This window comes from Bos grunniens, chromosome 8 (genome assembly GCF_055505025.1).
Source record: "Bos grunniens cultivar Pamir isolate PY7600 chromosome 8, Bosgru_T2T1.0, whole genome shotgun sequence".
NCBI classification, from domain to species: domain Eukaryota; kingdom Metazoa; phylum Chordata; class Mammalia; order Artiodactyla; family Bovidae; genus Bos; species Bos grunniens.
The window spans coordinates 47,567,677-47,593,863 of NC_141172.1; the positions used below are offsets into that span (position 1 = coordinate 47,567,677).

At 39.4% G+C, this 26,187-nt stretch overlaps 1 protein-coding gene across 1 annotated transcript in view; it reads left to right on the forward strand.

Moving 5' to 3' along the window:
- Positions 1–26,187, forward strand: part of TMC1 (transmembrane channel like 1) — a 119,317-nt gene that overhangs the window by 51,997 nt on the left and 41,133 nt on the right. Inside the window, exons 9-12 of the mRNA XM_086414118.1 lie at positions 3,519–3,617; positions 19,803–19,945; positions 25,072–25,216; positions 25,822–26,016. Coding sequence (XP_086270244.1) covers positions 3,519–3,617; positions 19,803–19,945; positions 25,072–25,216; positions 25,822–26,016 — 582 coding nt within the window. The remainder of the gene's footprint in view (positions 1–3,518; positions 3,618–19,802; positions 19,946–25,071; positions 25,217–25,821; positions 26,017–26,187) is intronic.

Genomic DNA, 26,187 nt, shown 5'->3' on the forward strand with positions numbered 1-26,187 from the left:
AATGCAACTTTGCAAAAAGCAGAGGAGAAAAGGAAAGATATAAGCATCTGAATGCAGAGTTCCAAAGAGAAAGATAAGAGATAAGAGAGAGTTCCAAAGAGAGAGAGAGATAAGAAAGCCTTCCTCAGCGATCAATGCAAAGAAATAGAGGAAAACAATAGAATGGGAAAGTCTAGAGATCTCTTCAAGAAAATTAGAGACACCAAGGGAACATTTCATGCAAAGATGGGCTAAATAAAGGACAGAAATGGTAGGGACCTAACAGAAGCAGAAGATATTAAGAAGAGGTGGCTAGAATACACAGAAGAACTGTACAAAAAAGATCTTCATGACCCAGATAATCACAATGATGTGATCACTCACCTAGAGCCAGACATCCTGGAATGTGAAGTCAAGTGGGCCTTAGAAAGCATCACTACGAACAAAGCTAGTGGAGGTGATGGAATTCCAGTTGAGCTATTTCAAATCCTGAAAGATGATGCTGTGAAAGTGCTACACTCAATATGCCAGCAAATTTGGAAAACTCAGCAGTGGCCAAAGGACTGGAAAAGGTCAGTTTTCATTCCAATCCCAAAGAAAGGCAATGCCAAAGAATGCTCAAACTACCGCACAATTGCACTCATTTCACATGCTAATAAAGTAATGCTAAGAATTCTCCAAGCCAGGCTTCAGCAATTCGTGAACCATGAACTTCCAGATGTTCAAGCTGGTTTTAGCAAAGGCAGAGGAACTAGAGATCAAATTGCCAACATCCTCTGGATCATAGAAAAAGCAAGAGAGTTCCAGAAAAACATCTACTTCTGCTTTATTGACTATGCCAAAGCCTTTGACTGTGTGGATCACAATAAACTGTGGAAAATTCTGAAAGAGATGGGAATATCAGACCACCTGATCTGCTTTTGAGAAACCTGTATGCAGGTCAGGAAGCAACAGTTAGAACTGGACATGGAACGACAGACTGGTTCCAAATAGGAAAAGGAGTACATCAAGGCTGTACTAAGACCAATTAACTAAGACCAAGAAACAAGACTGAGGTTGTGTATTTAACTGTAAGAAGTTAAATGACTCTGACTTCTTTGGATGCTTACCATGCATGTTGGGTTAGGCTTTACTTAACCTACAAAGGATCTTTCCAGATATCAGTATTTCAAAAGCCAATTTGTTCAATACACCATTGGCAACAGCCCAAACTAATTGTTTTGAGTGACTTTTTATCCCTGTGGTTTCAAATCAGAGCCAGCTTTTGCATCAAGCCACCACCCCACAAGAATAATACTAGTGTCTTATATGCTTAATGAGTTTCAGCTTTTAATGTGCAAAGTACTTTCACTTCTTTTACTCACTGAATCTCACAACAAATTTATAAAGTAGAATAAAGTCAAGTTTTCTTTCTCCATTTTAAAAATGTGGAATCTGAGTCACATAATGGTCATTGGACTTAGCTGATATCACAGAGTGAAGAGATTTTTTTTTTTTTTTAAGCTTATCTGGAATGAGCGTTCATCTTGTGTAACAAGCTTTTGCACCCTGTTTTGCTAGTTTTATAATCTTTGAGATAATTTGGGGGGTTATATGACTATCTGGCTCGTGAAAGATGGTGGACTTAGATCAAAAGTCCTAAGATGTCTGAGGTCATAAGTATAGTACAACTCCTAAGCAAAAACTTTAAGCAATGCAGCAGAATGTACTTCACCTATTTTGAGTTAACCCCAACTTTGTTTTTGCTCTTCTCTAAGGAAACCTGAAACTCTATCACCAGTTTCTATGACCCTTCTCCGTGTCAGATGCAGGGTATACACGGAATCTTATCAGCTGCGTTTACTCTTTCCCCCTACACCATGCTGCCTCCATGTGGAGGAATGAAAGGTTATTGCTAATTCATTCCAACTGTAGAAAATTGTAGGATGCTCCTGGGTTGGGAAGATCTTCTGGAGAAGGAAATGGCAACCTACTCCAGTATTTTTCATGGAAAATTCCATGGGCAGAGGAGCCTGGCAGGCTACAGTCCATGGGGCTGTAAAGGGTAGGACATGACTGAGTGACTGAGCACTGAGCACTCATATGTAGTGCAGGAAGCCAATATGTGTTCAATTCGATGTGTTCCCAGAACTAGGAAGCATATTGGTTTTGGATGCTTTTTTCCAGGTTGTGTTAGATATTGAGGGGCATCCTGTTTTCTGGGCATTGATTATCAACTCCAGCAAACAAACAGAAGAGGATGGGCTTGCTGATTGCTGACTTTACAGAATCAACAGAGGGCAGGACTGGTTGCCTCCTGGCTGCAATGCTGGATTTTTCAGGGGCCTCCACCCAGCAGCCTTACTCAGCATTCCTCCGATGCATTTGCCCTTTTGCCCTAAGTTCCTGCTTCCTGTGCAAACCGGAGACCCCAATCTTCTCTGTTTTCTGTGGCCTCCAACTCTGGGGAAAAAGAGCATGAGTAGAACCCACCCTCTGTTCTGTTCTGTCTAAGGAAGCCAGAAGAACTGCCGTGGAAGCTGTGCAGTTTGGGTGGAGAGAAGGAGCAGGGGCTGATTCGCAGCTGTTGCCCAGTCAATCTATGCACCTAGGTTTCCACCCACGTTCTTCCTCTTCCTCCGGCCACAGCCCCAGAGAAGGGATGTTTTCATGTTGCACAAGAAGCAGCATCTGCTTGGCCAACTTCATGCCTATGCTGGGGCTAGAGGGGTAGTTTTTTCCCTACTCTGCTCCATCACTGACTTCTTCCACCCCTAATCACATGTCTTCTAATCTGGTAGCACAAGGTCTGGGCAGTAAACCTGAATCAGTGATGAAGCCGACATCACAGTCAGGGTGCAGTCTTCCCTCCTAGTTAAAAAGTGAAAGTGTTAGTTGCTCAGTCGTGTGAAACTCTTTGTGACCCTGTGGACTGTATCCCACCAGGTTCCTCTGTCCGTGAGATTTTCCAGGCAAGAAAACTAGAGTGGGTAGCTACTCCCTTCTCCAGGGGATCTTCCCAACCCAGGGATTGAAGCCAGGTCTGCATTGCAGACAGATTCCTTACCATCTGAGCCACCAGGGAAGCCCCTGCTAGTTGACACCCTCTAATTGTATGAGTGATCTCCTTGTTCTTCTCTTCCTTGACATGAAAGAGAGATTCTCCTCCACCCCCAGCCCTGAGGGGTATTCCCATCTGACTATGTGGGTAGTATGTTTTTCTTTGAAAACTATTGTCCCCCAAAGGCCACCTCTCTCCTTTCCTGACCTCCTAAATGAGACTAGTATGGCAGTGGTGGTGGGTAGTAGGGCTCTCAGCAAGCCTCTGGGAAAAGTGGTTGGTTAGATTGCTGGTGGTCTGCTGAAGTCAGAATGCAGGGTCCTTTGTTCTTAACTCTGGATTTAGTAGTCAGTTCCCAGAAAAGGGGACCCCACATGGAGACCCACAGAGTCCCCATGAAAAAGTTTCAGAAGAGTTCTAACCAAAACCATTTGTGATCACATGTGTGGCTCAGACTTTGTTTCCAATTGTCAACTGCTTTCTTTGTTTTTCCATGTAGTACCTCTGGGGTTTGCCATACGGCAGTTTACCTAGGAAAACGGTTCCCAGGGCTGAGGAGGCATCAGCAGCCAACTTTGGTGTCCTGTATGACTTCAATGTAAGTATTTCCACATAGCTGTGTGGTGACAGATTTTTCCATATTCTGTAATTCCATGGCCCCTCTTCTGTAACTGAATAAAAGTCTTAAGAGAGAGGGCTCTGACTTTTAAAAAAAAAGAAAAAGGGAGGAAAAGTAAATGGAGTTTAGGAATATGATAAGATGATTAAATGGGAATATAGATTATTGAATGAACATTCAGTTCAGTCACTCAGTCATGTCCGACTCTTTTTAACCCCTGGACTGCAGCACGCCAGGCTTCCCTGTCCATCACCAACTCCTGAAGCTTGCTCAAACTCATTTCCATCGAGTCAGTGATGCCATCCAACCATCTTGTCTTCTGTTGTCTCCTTCTCCTCCTGCCTTCAATCTTTACCAGCATCAGGGTCTTTTCAAATGAGTCAGCTCTTTGCATTAGGTGGCCAAAGTATTGGAGTTTCAGCTTCAGCATCATTCCTTCCAGTGAATATTCAAGACTGATTTCCTTTAGGATGGACTGGTTGGATTTCCTTGCAGTTCCAGGGACTCTCAAGAGTCTTCTCCAACACCACAGTTCAAAAGCATCAATTCTTCAGCGCTCAGCTTTCTTTATGATCTGACTCTCACATCCATACATGACTACTGGAAAAACCATAGCTTTGACTAGATGGACCTTTGTTGGCAAAGTAATGTCTCTGCTTTTTAATATGCTGTCTAGGTTGGTCATAACTTTCCTTCCAAGGAGCAAGTGTCTTTTAATTTCGTGGCTGCAGTCACCATCTGCAGTGATTTTTTTTTTTTTCTAATTTTATTTTATTTTTAAACTTTACATAATTGTATTAGTTTTGCCAAATATCAAAATGAATCCACCACAGGTATACATGTGTTCCCCATCCCGAACCCTCCTCCCTCCTCCCTCCCCATACCATCCCTCTGGGCCGTCCAGTGCACCAGCCCCAAGCATCCAGCATCGTGCATCGAACCTGGACTGGCAACTCGTTTCCTACATGATATTTTACATGTTTCAATGCCATTCTCCCAAATCTTCCCACCCTCTCCCTCTCCCACAGAGTCCATAAGACTGTTCTATACATCAGTGTCTCTTTTGCTGTCTCGTATACAGAGTTATTGTTACCACCTTTCTAAATTCCATATATATGCGTTAGTATACTGTATTTATGTTTTTCCTTCTGGCTTACTTCACTCTGTATAATAGGCTCCAGTTTCATCCACCTCATTAGAACTGATTCAAATGTATTCTTTTTAATGGCTGAGTAATACTCCATTGTGTATATGTACCACAGCTTTCTTATCCATTCATCTGCTGATGGACATCTAGGTTGCTTCCATGTCCTGGCTATTATAAACAGTGCTGCGATGAACATTGGGGTACACGTGTCTCTTTCCCTTCTGGTTTCCTCAGTGTGTATGCCTAGCAGTGGGATTGCTGGATCATAAGGCAGTTCTATTTCCAGTTTTTTAAGGAATCTCCACACTGTTCTCCATAGTGGCTGTACTAGGTTGCATTCCCACCAACAGTGTAAGAGGGTTCCCTTTTCTCTGCACCCTCTCCAGCATTTATTATTTGTAGACTTTTGGATTGCAGCCATTCTGACTGGTGTGAAATGGTACCTCATAGTGGTTTTGATTTGCATTTCTCTGATAATGAGTGATGTTGAGCATCTTTTCATGTGTTTGTTAGCCATCTGTATGTCTTCTTTGGAGAAATGTCTATTTAGTTCTTTGGCCCATTTTTTGATTGGGTCGTTTATTTTTCTGGAGTTGAGCTGCAGTGATTTTGGAGCCCCCCCACCCCCTCAAATAGTCTCTCACTGTTTCCATTGTTTCCCCATGTATTTGCCATTAAGTGATGGGACTGGATGCCATGATCTTAGTTTTCCTCATGTAAATATTATTGTCACTGTTTGGAAAAGGACAAAGCAAGAGTTTGCAAATGTGCTTTTTGGAAAATCTTGTTGTATTCCTCAGGTTTTGATATTTTGTATTAGCGTCTTCCCCTCTTACACATGTCTATTTAGCATTATTGAAGAGTCAATACTAAATAAAACTAGATAGTAAATATAAACAATACCAAATTCTAACTGTTATATAAAATGAAAGTGATTATCACTCAATTGTTATACCGAAATGAGCATTATTCAATCATAGCACTAAAATGAGTATATTACATTTTGAGCTCCCTTGGGTGGGGATTATTATGGCAGGGATTCGTTTTTGCCTATTGAAAAATCATTTTGGAGCATGATTCAAGTCTGTGACAATGATTCAATTCTACACATTCTTCTTAAATGTGTAGTGGCCAGATTAGAGATGTTCTGAAGTGTATAGGATCAGAAAGTAGGTGGAGATTGGGGAATTAATACTTCAGGAATCTTTGAAGGGTAGCAAATGAGAATAAAATTTTATGTAAAGTAGGGAATGAAGGAAGGAGAGAAAAATAGTGGTCTTCATACTTATACTATTAATATGCATATTTCACAGATGTTTTGAATTCTACCCTCAACCTCTCTAAATTGTGAGTTTCCTAAAGAAAGGATAACATCTGCTGCATCTTCGTTGAAGCCCTTGACATAATACTCAACCAGTAGAGACTTAATGAATCTTGTTTCCTGGGAATCCTGAGCAAGGGGGAGGATTTGTAGAGCGTTGAAATAAGAACCAAAGAATTTAATTGATGTGAGCAGTACCAGCAAATATAAACTTTAGGAAATGTTCCCAGCCTCTGACTCAACAAGGCAGCTATAGAATAAGCACAAGCAGAGTGACAGCCTCAACTTTGTGGCCTTTGTAATTTTAATTCACACCTGTCAGTTGGAATTTTCACTTAAATTCAATGTTTATTAAATATAAACATGCCCTGGTTTTACAAAGATGAATGTGACATGGTTCTTGACCTCAAGGTAACTATGACAGTAGAAGAAAGCTCTTACACAGGCAACTAGTATACAATATGTTCTGCACTTAGTAAAATGAAGGAGAAAAAAATACCGGGGAGCCCTGGGGAAGCAGGTTGTTTATTTTGCTTGCGTGCCTGGGTTTCAGAGAAGATATGGCCTTTGAGTTAGATTTGACTTCTTTTCTTTTATTTCTTCTTTCTATTACTTCTACTTCTTCCATTTCTCCCTCTCTCCTCCCCCCTCATTTACATTTCAATTAATTTGTTACTATGCATCCCCCATGCTATTTTTATTTCTCATTCTCTCCTCTGATTAGTAACATAATAAGCTTCCAGTCTGGTTAATAAGACCAAGAACTAATAATATTACTGGCATTTTCTGATGTTTTAGTCATATCAGGGAAAGGAAGAACTAAAAGTATGAATAAAAGGTGTTTTGACTTTTAAACACATATTTTTGAAGTTTCTACACTTACAAATTTGTCAAGTAACTGAAATGAAACAATGTCCATTTTGCAAACAATGTCTGTTTGAGATTTTAGAGGTATTAATTAACTGAGAAAGACAAAGAGGAAGGTGGCGCTGGGAGAGTTGCTAAGGAGTGGACCAGAGAGTCTAGGAGATGAACACAGGAGACTAGAGGAAAGGTTTGGGCAATGAGTATGCTTTCTAAGATTTTTATTATTGCCCTCAACAGCTTTCTCCTGTTCAGTTTGGTGAAATATTATTTTTTGATTGTGCACCAGATCTTAGTTGTGGCATGCAGCATCTTTTCATTGCAGTATGTGAGATCTAGCTCCCTGACCAGGGACTGAACCCATGCCCTCTGCACTGGGATCACAGAGTCTCAGCCACTGGACCAGTAAGGAAGTTCCCAGTTTGGTGGAATACTATTTACTGTGGCTAGAGGAAGATGGAAACAGGAAGACCCTATAATATTCACTTAGGCCAACCTAGAAATTATTCTAAGGCCATGAGAGATTATTGAAAGGTCAAGAAAAAAAGTCATTAAAGTAATGGTATGCACTTATTTCTTTCTTAATTTTTTTCTGAGGACCATGATCACTCAATTGTTTGACATATCACAAATAAGAGACTTAAGAGAGTAATGAGAATTTTAATCTCATACAGACTTTCTATCCCATGTCTCACATTATAAAGTTAGGGAAACATTGAGTCATAGAAGCATGTTTGAGGTCTTATGGCTAATAAAACCCTCTTAATCTAGTGTTCTTTCTCTGTCCTATATCACATCAGTCAGTTTTTTGTCATAATTTCTAACATCCTTCTCATTGACAGTTTCTGGAACAAAAACTGACTCCATTTAATGCTGTATCTTGCAAGGGGAAAAGGAGTTGAGTGGTTGGATCCCTTTTCCACCTTTTGTAATAAACATGCAATTCTAAATTAGCTTCTCAAGTAGAAAGGTTCAATATTTAACCTTGCCTGAATTCTTTACTTGCTGCTCTGAACAGTTACCTCATAGAGGTGCCCTCTCTGTATTATCAAGTGATCTAACTCGACAGCCCACTATTTCATCTATCATAGTACCATGGCAGAAACCTTTGGCCAGATATCCTTGAGGTCCCTGGAAACCCAGAATTCTGTACTTCCAAAGAGCCCAGAGATGCCAGGAGAAAAAGTTTTAGGCCCAGGGTAGAGATGACTGGTGCCTAAATGGTCCAATCAGAACATGAGCTTTTTTCCCTTCATTTAAGAATGTTAATATATCAGATTAGTTAAGCAGTATCATATAGACACAGATACAGACAAGCACAATCAACTTACAGAACACTGTAAAATAGATGCAAGCATGACCTCTTGTGGTATAAGATCCTATAAGTCGAGAAGGATCAGAAAATTTTCAGGGTGGAGGTGGCAAGTTTGTGGGGAGCTGCTTCTCTGTTGAGTTTATGTTAGAACCTTGGAATGTCTCTCTGGACACTCCCCCTCCTCACTCAGAAGTATCCCTTTGGAGCTCATCCAAATTCCCTTTAATTAATAGCAGTTGAGTACCATTTGATATATGCAAGGCCAGCCAGTCTTATGGATTCTCAAAGTCACCATTTACAAAGCACCATATTTTTAATTTATTTTTATTATATACCCTGTTGTGGGTCTTACTGGGTAAGAGAAAAGTATATTTTATTAAAATAGTAAGAAATAGAAAGGTGATATAATATGGATATTATTAATCAAATTGACAGAAATAGTATTATTTGAAGCAATAGAATTAGAAGAACAGATTTAAGTCAGTAAGAGGCTGTCTTCGTTGGCATGATATTTGGAGACACAAGAATGATGTAGGAATGATGAAGAGACTATAGAGCTTTGATATTCTTGTGAGAGAGACAGGGAGCAACTGAGGTGGAATTTGGAATGAGCTTGAGCTGTTATCAGACAGTGAGATCATGTGGGTAAAGATTTGAGCTGTGAGTAAAGGGAAATGCATTTAGCTTTCCAGCTTGAGGGCATTTTATACATTGTGGATGGAGACAAATGGTGAGTCAAACTTTGTCTTCCCTTTTCCCCTGGTCATCACAGATAGGGAGATGTGGTGAGAAGAGGAGAGTTTATACCCATTATGTATTAAACAGGCACATACATTAAATTTTATCTTTATATAACAATGCTTCAAGATGAAGATCAATAATCTTTTTATATTTGAGGAGATTGGGACTCAGGGAGGTTCACTGGGTTTCCCAAAGACGGCACAGATAATTAAAGAAGGTATTGAAATTCAAACTAAAATGTGGCTGACAATGTAAAATTGTTTGTTTTATTCTAACATATCATCCCAAGCCTATGCCTTCTGCCCACTTTTGCCACATCTCATTTTTGAGGTCTATCCTCAAAGGAGACTGTCACAAACAGTCTAAATGTTAATAAACAGCAGTTCAGGCCCTTGTTTTATTGGCATCAATGTTTCTTTTAAGTAGTGATCTTCTAAAGCCAGGGCATCCACTCTCAGACAGTCTCAGTTCTTGAAGTTCCTTCATCTCTTACTGTACCAGCCACATTTAGAAGAGATATTTTTGTGATTCACATATGGAATGATGCATTCTTTCTTTAGAAATGTTTCAGTAGTTCAAATGTATCTTTGTTTTTAGAGAGCTCCCCTTTTTAAAATTGAGGTAAAATTGACTAAAACATTATATTCGTTTTAAGGTATATAGCATCATGATTTAGTATTTTTATATATGTTGCAAATGGTTACCACAGTAAGTCTAGTAATGACTTTTACTGTACATAACATAGTTACTGAATTTGTTTTTCTTGTGATGAGAAATTTCAAGATTCGCTCCGTCTGCTGAAAACAATGCATAACCTAAAAGTTTAAAATTATGCTTTATTCGATGGCTTTACTGAGATTCATAGCCTGGGGTGGCAGTCTCTCAGATTGCTCTGGGGATTGTTCCAATGAGGTAAGGGAAGAGTCAGGATATATAGGAATCTTTGCTGGGAAAGAACAAAAACAAAACGTAGCCCATATAGTGGAACATAAAAGGATTGCTGCTAGTCACAAAAGAACAAACCTCTCAAGTTAATAATTTTAGTGCATTTGTTTGTGTGAGGAAGATGCAAGAGTCTGGTTTCATTGAAATGATTCATTTCTTAACTATATGGTTCTTAACTATCTAGGACTGGTATCCTATTTTTCTCTCCTGAATTGTCTTAAAAGTGTATGGTTGAGGGTACCTGCAGCAGCAAATGGCTTGATGGCTGCCATGTCCTCTGTTTACTGAAATGGTAGGCAGCTTTGTCCATGATTCTTTTAGCAATTTTCAGGTATGCATACAGTATTATTAACTACAGTCACCATGCTGTATGTTATATCCCCATGACTTCCCTATTTTATAACTGGAAGTTTGTATTTTTTGCCTCCCTTTACCCATGTCACTGTCTTTTGAAGAGGGTCTGAGCAGCTGCTATATTGTTGTTGATGGTGTCTACTCTTGAGACCCCCATGGGGGGTAGCCCCCCAGACTCTTCTGTCCTGGGATTTCCCAGGCAAGAATACTGGAGTGGGTTGCCATTTCCTTCTCCAGAGGATCTTCTCAACCCAGGGATTGAGCCTGTGTCTCCTGCATTGCAGGCAGTCTCTTATTTATCCACTGAGCCACCAAGGAAGCCCATATTGGGATTACTTAGTTTCAACAAGTTTCAAGGCATGGCCCCTTAGCCAAAGCTATTGTCTCAGCCTAGCTCAAAGCTGACTCAGCAGACTCTGAACTCCTAGAACATAAATAATTCCCCAGTGAGGGCAAAAGTAGTACCCCATGCCAGGCTGCTAAGCCTCCTGTAGATTTCCAAATCCATCCAGAGATATGGCTCTTCCCTGGAATGGAGATCCTAAGGTTGGAAGGGGTGAGCATCCGCTCACCTGTGTACATGATGAGACTCCTATAAAGGCTGCACTGAACAGAGGCAGGTACTGCTCGGGCATATGGTGCTGGGATTGGCAGCATCTAAGGGCTGTTCACCCCTGGCTCCCACATTTGCTTCACTTCCTCAATGTCCAATGCAGGTCTTCTGATTCAACAGGCTCATTCAGTATGGTTTAAAATGAGGCATATCAAATTCTGTTCCCATTCATAGGTCTTTTTCTTGCTTCATAGGCTTCTTAAGGACTTGTTTATGACACTTTTATAGCCTGTAATAGGAAAGATCCCTGGGTCTGCTCTTGGCTTTCTTGGTATCCTTTTGTTATCCTGAATTTGGAGAACTGATTCCTTGGGATCGTCTTTCTTTGCTTCAGCAACAACTCCTATTTTTAAGTATCTCTTAAAGTATCTTCTTTAAGCTGTACCTGCCAAACCAAAGATGAGCTTTCTTTTTGCAAAACTTTGGGATGCCTATGATCCTAATACTATGAAAACTAATACTAATACATGAAAACTAATACTAATTAGTTTAATAATTAGTATTAGTTTTTAGTACTAATACATGAAAACATTTCTATAGGAGTACTAATACTATAGGAGTATTAGTTTTTAATACTAATACTAATACATGAAAACGTTGTTTTCTTCTTTAGAAACCATCACAGAAACAAGTCTTCTCATTAATTAAGTGAACATTTATTGAAGATTTGCCAGGTGCCAGGTAGTGTGCCAGGCATTAAGCAAAGTTGAACAAAAACCAACAAAATCTCTGTAATCAAATAATCATAAAAATAAATGTGATTGCAACTGTGCCATGTGCTATGAAAGAAAGCTAAACAGTATTAAGAGAACATGTATCAGGAAACTTGGTTTATGGCCTAAGAGAGGGAGGTGGATAAGAGCAGGAGTTTTTCTGAGAAAATAACATTTGAATTGGGCTTTGAAGAACCAGGGAAAATAGACATTATAGGCAGTGAGAACAGCATCTGTAAATGTCCTGTGATGAGAGAGGTCTGCCTTATTTAAAGGACAGAGTGAAAGCTGGCGAAACTAAAGCTGAGAGTGTGAAGGGGCATCAGGGACAGATATCGTTAGAGAGATAAAAGGATATTAAAACATGTTAGACCATCTAGAATCTAGACCATAACACTTTACTTTTTCTCAGAGTAATTGAACATAATTTGAGTGGTGAGTGAGTAGTGACATTATCAAACTTGGATTTTGAAAAGACCAAAAGGTTGGAGAAAGGCAAGATTAACGTGAGGAGACCAAAGGAGAGTCTATCAATATGTCCAGAAGTGAGAGACTAAGATTGTTTAGAAGAGCTCAGCAAAAGAGACACTGATGTATAGAACAGTCTTATGGACTCTGTGGGAGAGGGAGAGGGTGGGAAGATTTGGGAGAATGGCATTGAAACATGTATACTATCATGTATGAAATGAGTCGCCAGTCCAGGTTCAATGCACGATACTGGATGCTTGGGGCTGGTGCACTGGGACGACCCAGAGGGATGGTATGGGGAGGGAGGAGGGAGGAGGGTTTAGGATGGGGAACACGTGTATACCTGTGGCGGATTCATTTCAATATTTGGCAAAACCAATACAATATTGTAAAGTTTAAAAATAAAATAAAATTTAAAAAAAAAAAAAAGAAGAAGAGCTCAGTTTACCTGGGAGGAATTTGCTGATATCTAAATATTGGCACCAACCTAGTAGGCTGAGCTTGGTAAATTCAGCTGAAAGGCTGAGTTGTTGAGTTAGATTAGAACCTTACAACCTATTAAATTATATTCTGTAATATAAACAAGCAACCCCAAGTTATGAGTCTAACTTCAGCTGTGACAAATAGATTACTTAAGTTTACAAACTTTTGAAAGCAATTCAGTAAAAACTCTATCCGATATTTCATCATCATATATCACTTATGGATATTATTTGCTTATATATTGTACTTGAAATTATTTACATTTGATAATCTTAAATATTTGAAATAAAATGTAGGCTGTTCATATTGGATTTTAAAACCTGGGGATTTAAATTTTTTCTAAGCCATTTCAATATTTACTCTACATTTTGCGGGTATTTTTATTCCTCAAAAACTCCTTTTAAAATACTAAGATAATATTTAAATACTAGATAATACTAAAGTGTTCCCAGTACAACCTGTGTCTAGATAACTACACACATCACTTTTCATGTATGACTTGACATTTTATGACTTTAAAGAAGTAGTGGGCAGATTTATACAGAATGACAAAACCCCATAATATAATCCCTTTAATCTCCTCTTGTGAAACAAAAGATCATTTTTCCTATGTGGAAAGAAATCACATGTAGCATCTCATTTTACAGCACCGGGATTGTCTCATTTATGAGTTTTAGGCAATTAAACAGTAGGAAAAATTGAAGAGTTTTGTCAGATATTTTCTTGGTGTTTTGACTCATTTAATCCCAACATAAAATCATTATTTTCATGTTTCTGTCTTGAATGATTTACTCTGTTTTATTAAAATGAGTAGTAGAGAGCAGAATGATAGAAAAGGGTAGTTTAGATGATAATTTGAAGGAGCTTAACTTAACTGAGGATTGCTAATGACTACAGAAGCAATTTCTCTGTTCGTTTAATCATTCCACAAAGATGAGTGTGGGATTCTAGAAATACAAAGCTGATATATACTCCTTGTCTACAGGGACATTATGGTCTCTTTGGACATGCAAACAAATGAATGCCGTACAAGGTGACAATCTCAAGCTCACAGATGTGTGTCCTGGGCACATGGAGGCATAATGAAGGAGGATTCAGTGTTGGAATTTACTGAGATTCAGTTTACTGGCTTTCTTAGAGGATCCAGTAAACAGTAACTCTGTTTCTCATCTGAATTCTAAATTTGAAAGGCGAGCCAAGTTACTTCATTGATCTATCAGAGACGCCACTATATCTTCCCTGGGGTGGAGTGAGTAAAAAGCTAGAGGAGGGATGGGATGAAGTTCATCTAGTGGCACTCTGTGCAAATGAAAGAAACGATCATTCATTTCCTCATTCACCTGACTGTGGCCTAGAAATCAGTGAAGTCTTTACAAAGGTTTTTTCACCTAATTTTAAAGAAACAGTAGGAATAACCTAGGCTCTGAAATGGGGAGAGTAACAGGGAATAGTATTCTTAGCAGAGGGATCTGTATGTACAAAGGTGTGGAGGCAATAAACAGTGCTGTGCACTCAATATCTATGAGTGATTCCGCCAAGCTGGTATGTAAGGAGAGATAAGAGTGGTGGCAGATGAGCATGCCATATGAAAAACAAGGGTATAATCAGGCAGGACCGTCACATTCATTATGCTGAAGACTCAGACTTTATTCACTGGGCAGTGGAGAACATGATGGTTTTGAATTAGGATAGAAACATGGTCAGAGTTACCCTTTAGAAGACTCTCTGTCAATATGGTACAGGTTTGTTTTCATAAGTTGAAGGCAGGGAGTCCTATAAATGGTGGTGGTGTACAGAGAAGGGATGAGTATCAGATATGTAATGAGGCAGAAACTAAGGGCTTAGTGAGTGGCTGCATGCATCTTATAGTACACACATGGGAAGATAGTGAAAATGTCCAAGTTTCTGGCCGAGGTAATCATGGGTTGATGGATCATTTCCTGAGGTCGGAGGGAAAAGCTTTTAAAATGTTTGGGAAAACTTTTAAAATGTACTAAGGTCAAGATTCCTGTGGAACATTCAAATGAAGTGAGATGTGTAATAGGTGTTGAGCATATGATCTAGAATTTCCACCTTTTTGTTATTGTGGATCATGACACAAAAGGCAAATGGGATTTTTCTTTACAGAAGCCAGTACGGTTAAAAAGGGATTTAGATGTAAAACTTTTCTTAAGGGGCTATGTAATCCAGTCTCCCATTCCATCTATGTATCAGATCAGATCAGATCAGTCGCTCAGTCGTGTCCGACTCTTTGCGACCCCATGAATTGCAGCACGCCAGGCCTCCCTGTCCATCACCAACTCCCCGAGTTCACTGAGACTCACGTCCATCGAGTCAGTGATGCCATCCAGCCATCTCATCCTCTGTCCTCCCCTTCTCCTCCTGCCACCAATCCCTCCCTGCATCAGTCTTTGCCAATGAGTCAACTCTTTGCATGAGGTGGCCAAAGTACTGGAGTTTCAGCTTTAGCATCATTCCTTCCAAAGAAATCCCAGGGCTGATCTCCTTCACAATGGACTGGTTGGATCTCATTGCAGTCCAAGGGACTCTCAAGAGTCTTCTCCAATACCACAGTTCAAAAGCATCAGTTCTTCGGCGCTCAGACTTCTTCACAGTCCAACTCTCACATCCATACATGACTACAGGAAAAACCATTGCCTTGACTAGATGAACCTTTGTTGGCAAAGTAATGTCTCTGCTTTTGAACATGCTATCTAGGTTGGTCATAACTTTCCTTCCAAGGAGTAAACGTCTTTTAATTTCATGGCTGCAGTCACCATCTGCAGTGATTTTGGAGCCCAGAAAAATAAAGTCTGACACTGTTTCCACTGTTTCCCCATCTATTTCCCATGAAGTGATGGGACCGGATGCCATAATCTTCATTTTCTGAATGTTGAGCTTTAAGCCAACTTTTTCACTCTCCGCTTTCACTTTCATCAAGAGGCTTTTGAGTTCCTCTTCACTTTCTGCCATAAGGGTGGTGTCATCTGCATATCTGAGGTTATTGATATTTCTCCCGGCAATCTTGATTCCAGCTTGTGTTTCTTCCAGTCCAGCATTTCTCATGATGTACTCTGCATATAAGTTAAATAAGCAGGGTGACAATATACAGCCTTGATGTACTCCTTTTCCTATTTGGAACCAGTCTGTTGTTCCATGTCCAGTTCTAACTGTTGCTTCCTGACCTGCATACAAATTTCTCAAGAGGCAGATCAGGTGGTCTGGTATTCCCATCTCTTTCAGAAGTTTCCACAGTTTATTGTGATCCACACAGTCAAAAGCTTTGGCATAGTCAATACAGCAGAAGTAGATGTTTTTCTGGAACTCTCTTGCTTTTTCTATGATCCAGCGATGTTGGCAATTTGATCTGTGGTTCCTCTGCCTTTTCTAAAACCAGCTTGAACATCAGGAAGTTCACGGTTCACATAGTGCTGAAGCCTGGCTTGGAGAATTTTGAGCATTACTTTACTAGCGTGTGAGATGAGTGCAATTGTGCGGTAGTTTGAGCATTCTTTGGCATTGCCTTTCTTTGGGATTAGAATGAAAACTGACCTTTTCCAGTCCTGTGGCCACTGCTGAGATTTCCAAATTTGCTGTCATATTGAGTGCAGCACTTTCACAGCATCATCTTTCAGGATTTGGAATAGCTCAACTGGAATTCCATCACCTCCACTAGCTTTGTTCGTAGTGATGCTCCCTAAGGCCCACTTGACTTCACATTCCAGAATGTCTGGCTCTAGGTCAGTGATCACACCATCGTGATTATCCGGGTCGTGAAGATCTTTTTTGTACAGTTCTTCTGTGTATTCTTGCCATCTCTTCTTAATATCTTCTGCTTCTGTTAGGTCCATACCATTTCTGTCCTTTATCGAGCCCATCTTTGCATGAAATGTTCCTTTGGTATCTCTGATTTTCTTGAAGAGATCCCTAGTCTTTCCCATTCTGTTGTTTTCCTCTATTTCTTTGCATTGATTGCTGAAGAAGGCTTTCTTATCTCTTCTTGCTATTCTTTGGAACTTTGCATTCAGATGTTTATATCTTTCCTTTTTTCCTTTGCTTTTCGCTTCTCTTCTTTTCACAGCTATTTGTAAGGCCTCCTAAGACAGCCATTTTGCTTTTTTGCATTTCTTTTCTATGGGAATGGTCTTGATCCCTGTCTCCTGTACAAAGTCACGAACCTCATTCCATAGTTCATCAGGCACTCTATCTATCAGATCTAGGCCCTTAAATCTATTTCTCACTTTCACTGTATAATCATAAGGGATTTAGGTCATACCTGAATGGTCTACTGGTTTTCCCTACTTTCTTCAATTTAAGCCTGAATTTGGCAATAAGGAGTTTGTGGTATCTACGTATAACATTTAGCAAATAAGTGCTCATTAAAAGTTAGTTAGATAAATAAGTACATGATTACCTGTGACCACATCACCAAAACATCGTAACATTCTCATAGATGTGTGTCGGTGACTATGCACTAGACTATGCAGCATAGCATTCAGACCGAAATTAGAGACTTAGTAGATGATCTGCAAGCATGGAACCCAGAATTGGACAAGAATTTTCTGTGCTCATTTGAAACTTGGCTCTGACTGTGGTTTCTCTGTCACAGATTTGGGGATGGAAGAGTGTTCCCACAGGAAAAGCCATGTGCGCTGACATGGAAACCGAATGGAACCTTGGCTAGGCTAGGAGTCATTGCTATTTTAGTCACTTCCAGATGTCTGCTGTTGGAGTTTTAAGGGAAAGGGAATGACATATGGCTTGTGGTGGGCCCACAGGGTGGAACGGAAGGGGAAATCCTCTTTTAAGCCTTTCAGTGTTTTTAAAACCACCCCTCGATATGCTACTGAGAGGGACTGGATAAAGCTTTTAAAAATTGTGTTCTTCAATAGTACCTCCTCTTTCATTTACATGCTTCACTGCATAGGTAGAAATAGGCCAACTGAAGAAACCTTTGTGAAATAATCAGGATTCCAAAAAAAGGGACCTTACCCACTTTGGTTGTGATCTAATATTTATGTAGTGCCACCATTGAACATATACTGAATAATACATATGCCAGATGAGTTAGCTGCCTTGATAGCTATTGTGCTAACCTAACAAGCTCACCAGATGTTTGCTACATATCTCCTTTCTCCTTTTATGTTGTTTTGAAGGTGGCTTTTAATCCCAGTACTGTTGTTGTGAGTTAGAAAAAGAAGTCAGCTTGTAATGTTTATACATGTGAGAATGAGGCCCTTCGAGGATGGGGATGAGGCCCTTTGAAATCTTTTCAAAAGGAGTGTCCGGGGATCCTGGAACCACTCTGAATCAATCCAGGGGTCCTGGGGCTTCAGTTTCTTTGTTTTCCTGGATAAATAAGACATTAGTATGATGCAAGACCTGGTAGGAAAAGAGAACATAGGAGAAGCAGTATAGCACAGTGGTTAAGTATACAGATTTAAAATTAGACCCAGTTCAGGTTCAGACTGTTGCTTACTAGCTGCGTGAACATGGACAAGTAACTTAACTGCTCTAAAACTCAGTTTCTTCATCAGCAAAGTAGATATAAAGCTATAGTGTCTTTTTGCAGGGGGAGAGTCATGGTAAATAATACCACGTGTGTTGTCAACTCAGGTTGTGAGCTCACCAGAAATAAGACAAACAGACAGATGGAGGTCAACATGTCACATTTATCATTGTTAAAGCTGGGATATTGAAGAATGTGCATCTTTTCATGGGCAAGTGAGCTTCAGAACAGACTGTCTTATCCAGCTGTCCTAGACCAGGACAGGGTACCCCTCACAGGGACAGAACACAGAGGGTGATCTCAAAGGAGGAGGAAGAGTGGTGCCCCAGCTTGTCCCCATTCCTCAGCCATGCTCTACTATCAGATGAGGTTCTCCTCCCTGGAGCTAGTATGAGGCAGTGGAGAGAGGCTGGGAGTGTTGCACTCATGGGTCTTCTCTATGTGGACAGTAACAAAACTGGAGGAAAATGATTGCCCCTAACAGGAGCCACTTCAAGAGGGTGCTTGTGAGGATTCTGTAAGATGAAGTATTCAGCAAACTCTAACTGCTCAATAAGGTTTATTTTTATTTATTTTAAAAAAGGATTTATTTATTTATTTATTGTTTTTGGCTATATTTTGCATTTGTTGTGGTGTGGGGGCTTCTCATTGTGGTGGCCTCTCTTGCTGGGGAGCTCTAGGCTCAGTAGTTTTGGCCCCTAGATTAGTTGCTCCATGGCATGTGTAGTTTTCCCAGAGCAGGGATCAAATCCATGTCCCCTGCACGGGCAGGCAATTCTTATCCACTGTGCCACCAGGGAAGTCCCTGCTCAGTCAAATTTATTGATTGATATTATTACTGCAATTATCCTCTCACTTCACAAAGCATAGAAGTTTTAAATTATTGCCAAAGAGATGAAATTGAAGAGAAAAGGGGGAAGTAGATGCATAGTAATACAGAAACAATGCCTCCAAACTAAGAGTGAAGAACACAGTGAATGAGAGGAGAGAAAGAGGAAGAATATTATAAGGGAAACAGCATCAAAATATGCCATGTTCTATGTACAGAGAGCAGTTACTTAATTGGCTTTGGAAGACAGTGATGCCAACCCTGGCAGATACTTTTTGGGAAAGAGCATGTAGTTGTATGAATAAACATGCTCATTTGGGGATAATAATCTTGATGAATAGAAGGTTGTATATATTGGTTCCAATGTCATCTCATCTGCTCCTTGTTTTTTCTAAGTATGAGCTGAGACATGGCCTCTGTACCTTATGGAGAACAAATCTGACTGTGGCTTAGGTGACTGAAAGTGGAAATCTGCCATGAAACTTTGAGGAAGCACATTTCAGATTTCCCCCCAATATTAAGCAAGCTCTTAAAATTGTAAATCTAATGACACCATGAAGTGTGTTTTGATGTTTCAATCAATGGGCATTTCACGGTAATGGCTCCACAGCTGAGCAAGCCTATATTTGGTTAAAAATCTGATCTATTTAGAAGTCCCTGAATTTCAAGTAAACCAAGAGGCTGTCAGTCCGTGTGGCAGCTGAAACAGTCACTCCATGAAACAAAACAATAGGGCTCATGTCAGAGCCATCTCCCAAGTTTGAGAATTAATGTCATTTTGTTATTCTTCTTAGAAGTCGATCTTTTTTCTTTGAGTTGCTCTTCACAGCATCTGTTAAACGGCTTTGTTTTTGGATTTTAGGGCTTGGCTCAATATTCTGTCCTCTTTTATGGCTATTACAACAATAAACGAACAATTGGATGGATGAATTTCAGACTGCCACTCTCCTATTTTCTCGTGGGGATCATGTGCATTGGATACAGTTTTCTGGTTGTCCTTAAAGCGTAAGTTTCATTGATCTCCTGGGAAGCAAGCAATGATTGCTGGAATCAAATGGGAAAGTTAATCTGGGAATTGTATTTTTTTTTTTTTTTTCTGCTTCATGTCTAGAGAATGCAGAGTATATAAAAGATAAAATGTGGTTTTAATACCTGTACTAATGTTAGACTATTACATTTCCCGCACAAAAGGATTGAAAATAAGGGCAAGCCTTTGATCATATCACTGGGTCAGAGTGATGGTTGTGTACCTATTCTGTGGTTAAGCATATTTTAAAATTGTGCTGTTTTGTATTTTAAGGTGTAAGTCAGTGTTGCAAACAAGACAGGAAAACAGCTGCTGACCCCTCTTTTAGTGTGCAGAGAGGTTTGTGACTTGCAGGATCAGCTCAATAGGCAGAATCTGTTGTTCTCTGTTCATTAAAAAACAACACAAAAACCCCACAAAAAAGCAGAATAATCACTCATCCGAAAAATTTCAGCTGTGTAAGACAGCGCAAACAAATGGCCCTCAATGAGATCATCATGATCAACTGTGTAATCATATTTTATCTTGGAAGAGGATTTATTAGAGCATGGGAAAGAATTTCATTGGGGGAACTGATGAAACTGCAGCTTATTTTTTCCCCTTGTTTGAAATATATTGTTAAAACCTCACTTGAAGACACTGCAGAAACCTCACACAGTCATTTAGGGTTATGAATAACCCAACTTTTAGCTAATTTTCTGAACCAGTTTAGCAGAAGTGTTGAAACATCTCAGTGAAATCTCCCTTTTATTTAACCATGCACAAGGTAAACTGAGCTTTTGCTTCATTGCAGGGAAGACCTTTACTTGAAGGTCCAAGTCCTCTTCAGCAGGAGCTCTCTGGAGCAGTCTGAAACATGCTTTACATCCTGTCCCCGCCAAACTTATTGGTTCCTCCAGAAAAACTATTACGTTTAGATTTTTAAGCCCTTTCAGAACTTGAAAAAGGCCTTAATGGAAACCCTGTATCCAAAATCTCTATCTACTTGTCCAAGTGTAATCAGAGAGCCTAAGTATGTAAAATAACTGTCTACCTGCTAAAATAGTACCTCATTCCAAAAAATCTAACATATTTCTAGTCTTTTAGCCATTTAGATTTGGCAGAATTAAAGTCAGGGGTATCAGTTACATCACACAGGCCTTGTGAGTATCATTTCAAATTGGTCCTTTAGTCTCCATTTTCCCTGAGGAAGCATGTCTACGGATGTGCAATTCCTCAGCTTTTAGTGACTCTGCAGAGGCTATATACTCTAGTGGTCTCTTGAGCCATTCTGGTGGTGGTTTAGTCATTAAGTTGTGTCCAACTCTTAGGATCCCATGGACAGTAGCCTGCCACGCTCCTCTGTCCATGGGATTCTCCAGGCAAGAATACTGGAGTGGGTTACCAGGAGCCATTCTTCATGAATTCAAATACCAGCTCTAGCCCATTATAAAAGAACTTTGACAAATTGTTCAACTGCTCTGTTTTCCTGTTTCTGTGCTGTGCTTAGTCACTTAGTCATTCAGTCGTGTCTGACTCTTTGTGACTCCATGGACTGTAGCCTGCCAGGCTTCTCTGTCCAAGGAGAGATGAATTCTTGCCCAGGCAAGAATACTGGAGTAGGTTGCCATGCCCTCTTCCAGGGGATCTTTCCAACCCAGATATCAAACCCAGGTCTCCCACCTTGTAGGCAGATTCTTTACTGTCTGAGCCACCAGGGAAGCCCATGAATACCGGAGTGGGTAGCCTATACCTTCTCCAGGGGATATTCCCAACCCAGGAATCAAAACAGGGTTTCTTGCATTGCAAGCAGATTCTTTAGCAGCTGAGCTACCATGGAAACCCTTTCCTATTTCTGATAGAGGTGTAATAACACCTTAGGATGGCTAAGAGGACAATATGAGTTAATACAGTAAAAGCACTTAGAACATGGCTAGCATATGCTAATTTAACTGTTTTATTAGGATTATGATTCATAGGCTTACTGATAAACCAAACAAAGCCAGCATGATAGCAAGTGAGGCCATATGATAGCCCTCATAAGGTAGTTATGCATGGTTATGTAGTTGTACATTAATAGATTTGTACATTTATTATAATTTCTGGCAGATGAGTATAAAGCATCTAGAATAGCATTATGTAAAGAAATATAAGACAAGGGACATGTAATTTAAATATTCTGGCAGCTATCCTAAACAAATACATAGGTAGAATATATATTTTAATAATATATTTTATTTAACTCTATATATCAAAACAGTTCCTTCAACATATAATCAATCTAAAATTATTATTGAGATATTTTCTGTCTTTTTTTGATACTAAGTCTTTGAAACACCAGTTACATTTTAAGTGCTCAGTAACCACATATTGCTGATGGCAAACTTACTAGCTAATGCAGCTTTCCAGGAAATGGAAGCTATTTCGAATTAACTCAAAGACACCATTTAGGATACTTGCAGGGCACCAGTTCCACATTTCGCCCTCAAAGTCATCCATGTTATACCACCTAAACCAGCCTGATTGTGGTTCCTCCCTCTGGCAGGGGACTTTTGGTTGTTCAATACATGATTGGCAAGTGGTTTAAGTTCATTGGCCTTTATGGCAAGACAGTTCCAAAGCCATTTATGACTCCTAGCTGCTCCTAGCCCTGGGGGCAGAGCTTGGTAGAAAAACAATTGGTGGGATATAAGTGATTGCACAGAATCCTTTATCATCTCTCCCCCTGTCCCCCACAAATGCCACACAAATACATTCTTGGAATAAACATGAGTGGCTTTATGGGATACATGCCTCAAATCAAGTGAAACTAAAACTGAGTACTTAAAATCAATCAGGCAACTGAGGGATTTTGTCCTCTTGCTCATACTGTTTATCGCAGAGTCCTCATCCATAAAAGGGAAGCAGATATCTGTTTTGATTAATTAATGGGGAAATTGGCTTTCCTGGTAGCTCAGGCAGTAAAGAATCTGCCTGCAGTGCAGGAGACCCGGGTTTGATCCCTGGGTTGGGAAGATTCCCCTGGAGGAGGAAATGGCAAACCACTCCAGTATTACTGCCTGGAGAATCCCTTGGACAGAGGACCCTGGTGGGCTACAGTCCATGGGATCACAAGAGTTGGACAAGACTTAGCAACTAAACCAACACCAATGGGGAAATTGGAAGGAAAATTAGATAGGTATACAAGAAAGTACTTTGAAATTTTAAGATAGGATGGCTAACTTTGTTGACTCAGGACTCCATCGGCTTTAGCACTAAAAGTCTTTTGTCCTGGGTAACGACTCAGTCTCTGACAAAGCAAGATGATTGGTCACTCGTTCTTCCTCCACTCCTTCCTTCCTTGCAAATTATATGTTGAGATAGCTTGAGATACAGTTGTTAAAAACTATAGCCCCCTTGAAAAAGGAAGAATTTTTGTTTAAGTATGCACACTTTATTTTTTCTCTGCAACCAAGGGGTGGAGCTGTACATGGAACATTTTATAGCTATCAGGGCCATCTGAATAAAAATGTGTTGTTAGTAGAGTTTGTCTTCAGTATCCTTCCTTATGCGTTTAGTATTCCACTCCCTTTCTTGACAGTTCTCACATGCTAGATGTTCCCAGTTTGCTTGTCAAGCTTGAGCTCCCTTCTCTGGGAGGCTGACTACAGGTATAGAATCTTGCCAGTGATAAAGGTCCATGCAAAATCATCTGTCAAGTGGTCAGTTTTACCTGAGGCTCTGCCCTTTGCTCAATGACTATGCAAAGAAGGAATGATGGCATCTTAATAAAAAAAATAATTTTCTCCCTAGGTTAAATCATTAGGAATGTTTGATTTCAATACTTTTTGACCTACAAAAAGGCATCTTGTATGGTTCAACATATCTCATGGTGTCCTAGCTTGGGTACTAGAGTGAAGTCAGAAAACCTAAGCTCTTGACCCACCCTTGTGGTTTACTTCTGAATTACATCCAGGAAATCACTTCATAATTTTACCCTTCAGCTTCCTCATTTATAACAGAGAACAATATCAACTACCTTAGTATCAACTACCTTGACCTCTCTTTAAGTTTTGGAGAAGGACAAATATGATAATACACATAAATACCATTTGCAGAAGGTAAAGTGGTAGACTGAGGTAAGTAATAATTATTTTTAGTTATTTTTCAAACACATGAGCCCATTTGAAATATATAAACCTCTGTAAGAGATAGGACTAACAGTGGTGGAATTCAGATGACCTGAGAGATGTCTGCCAAATTATAATGTCATCTTTATGTCCTCATTGTCCTTTCTTTTTTAATTCCATAGCACTGTAAAAAACCAAAACCTTATAGGACCATTCTGTAATATATATCATATAAAATTTTAATTTTGCTATCTATGGTGGTAGGGGAAACAAGGAAGTGAAGCAAGTAGGATATAGATTTTTAACCACTGAAATAAACCTTTAAGTAAATGTATTTTAAATGGTCCAAGCAAAAAAAAATTTTTTTAACATAAATTATTAGAATATATGTAACCACTTGGCATTAAAGTTGTATAAAAATCTTGATTTTTGGTCAAGAGTTGTAGAATATGGAAAACTTTCATGCTTTCAGTGTAATGACTCTTTGGGAGGAGATTCTTAGAGGACTTGAAACCTATAAAGAAGTTTCCTGATCTGAACTGGGTTAATCTATTCCTAGGCTTTCAACTGTAAACCAACTAAAATTGTGTACAATCGTTTTAGAGCCTGTACATATTTTCTCCCTGGGTAGGCGCCCATTGGTTTTCATCAGATTTCTAAAGAGATCCTTGTCCCATAAAAGGTTCAGAGTACAGTATATGACCCTAAGAAAACAGTTTAGGAAAACAAATAAAGAACTATTTTTATATAACCTGTAAATTAATTGATTGTTAAAACCATCAATGCTTAGTAGTTTTCTAATCTTGAAAGCCTAGAAATGAAGTTTAAAAAATTAAAACAAACCAATTTTTTTTAAAAACAAACTTTTCTGGTTATTAGAACAAACTTAATTGAAAGTATATGTCTTTTAGATACTGCTTCTCCAATATCCCTAAAATTATGATGTCTTGCTATTCCCTAATCTCTCCCTTTCTGTTTGTATTCTGGCTGCTGGATTAAACCTCCTGTTTGCATAGGATGACCAAAAATATTGGTGATGATGGAGGTGGTGATGATAACACTTTCAACTTTAGCTGGAAGGTGTTCACTAGCTGGGACTACCTTATTGGCAACCCTGAAACAGCAGACAACAAATTCAATTCTATCACAATGAACTTTAAGGTAAAGATACCAACTTCAAGAGACTTTTCTTGGTATTTGTAAAAGTAAAATTGGAATCATTCCAAATGGTATGTGTAGCCAAGTATCTTGACAATTAAAAGAAAGATTAACTCATCATTTCTTCCTACCAGGATCTGGGCAGGGTTCTGAATATGACTGGAAAATGATTGATGGCTTGTGATAGCACTATTTCTCTCTAAATTTGGTAATAAAACACCATTGGCTTGGAATAGCTAACCATTTGTAATCAGAATCAGATATTTTAAATAATAGAACTATGCTAACTTATTATTTATAGGAATACATTAGCTCAATATTTAAAATAACTCTAAAGTAATATTTTGTAATTGTTTTAAAAAGCCATACTAGAAGACACTTTAGAATGAAGACTGTCTTAATATTAGATCAACCAGACTTTGTAAGAATTCTTCCTTTTTTCTCTTACATTTTCTTACTTGCTGGCAATATTCACCTGGTTTGTGGAATCCCAGATTTAGTTTACATTTTCATTCCTCACATTCTAATGTTTGTGAAAATAATTCCTAAGTTCATGATATTTTTTGTAAATCAGATAATTTTTTTTTCCCTGTTTTCCTTGGATACAGGAAGCTATAATAGAAGAAAGAGCAGCCCAAGTAGAAGAAAACATCCACTTGATCAGATTCCTGAGGTTTCTTGCTAACTTCTTCGTGTTTCTAACACTTGGCGGGAGTGGATACCTCATCTTTTGGGCTGTGAAGCGATCCCAGGAATTTGCGCAGCAAGATCCTGACACCCTTGGGTGGTGGGAAAAAAATGAAGTTCGTCTCTGCGTGTTTTTTACGTGCTTACCATCTGACATTTAAGGTTTTGCGGGTTGTGCTTCAGTGCTGGAACATAAAATGTAGCCACTTTTTACCTACCCCTGTCATCTTGCCCTGAGAGTGAAGCAGCCTTGGCACACAGTCCTTTATTCCACCCTTACTTCCACA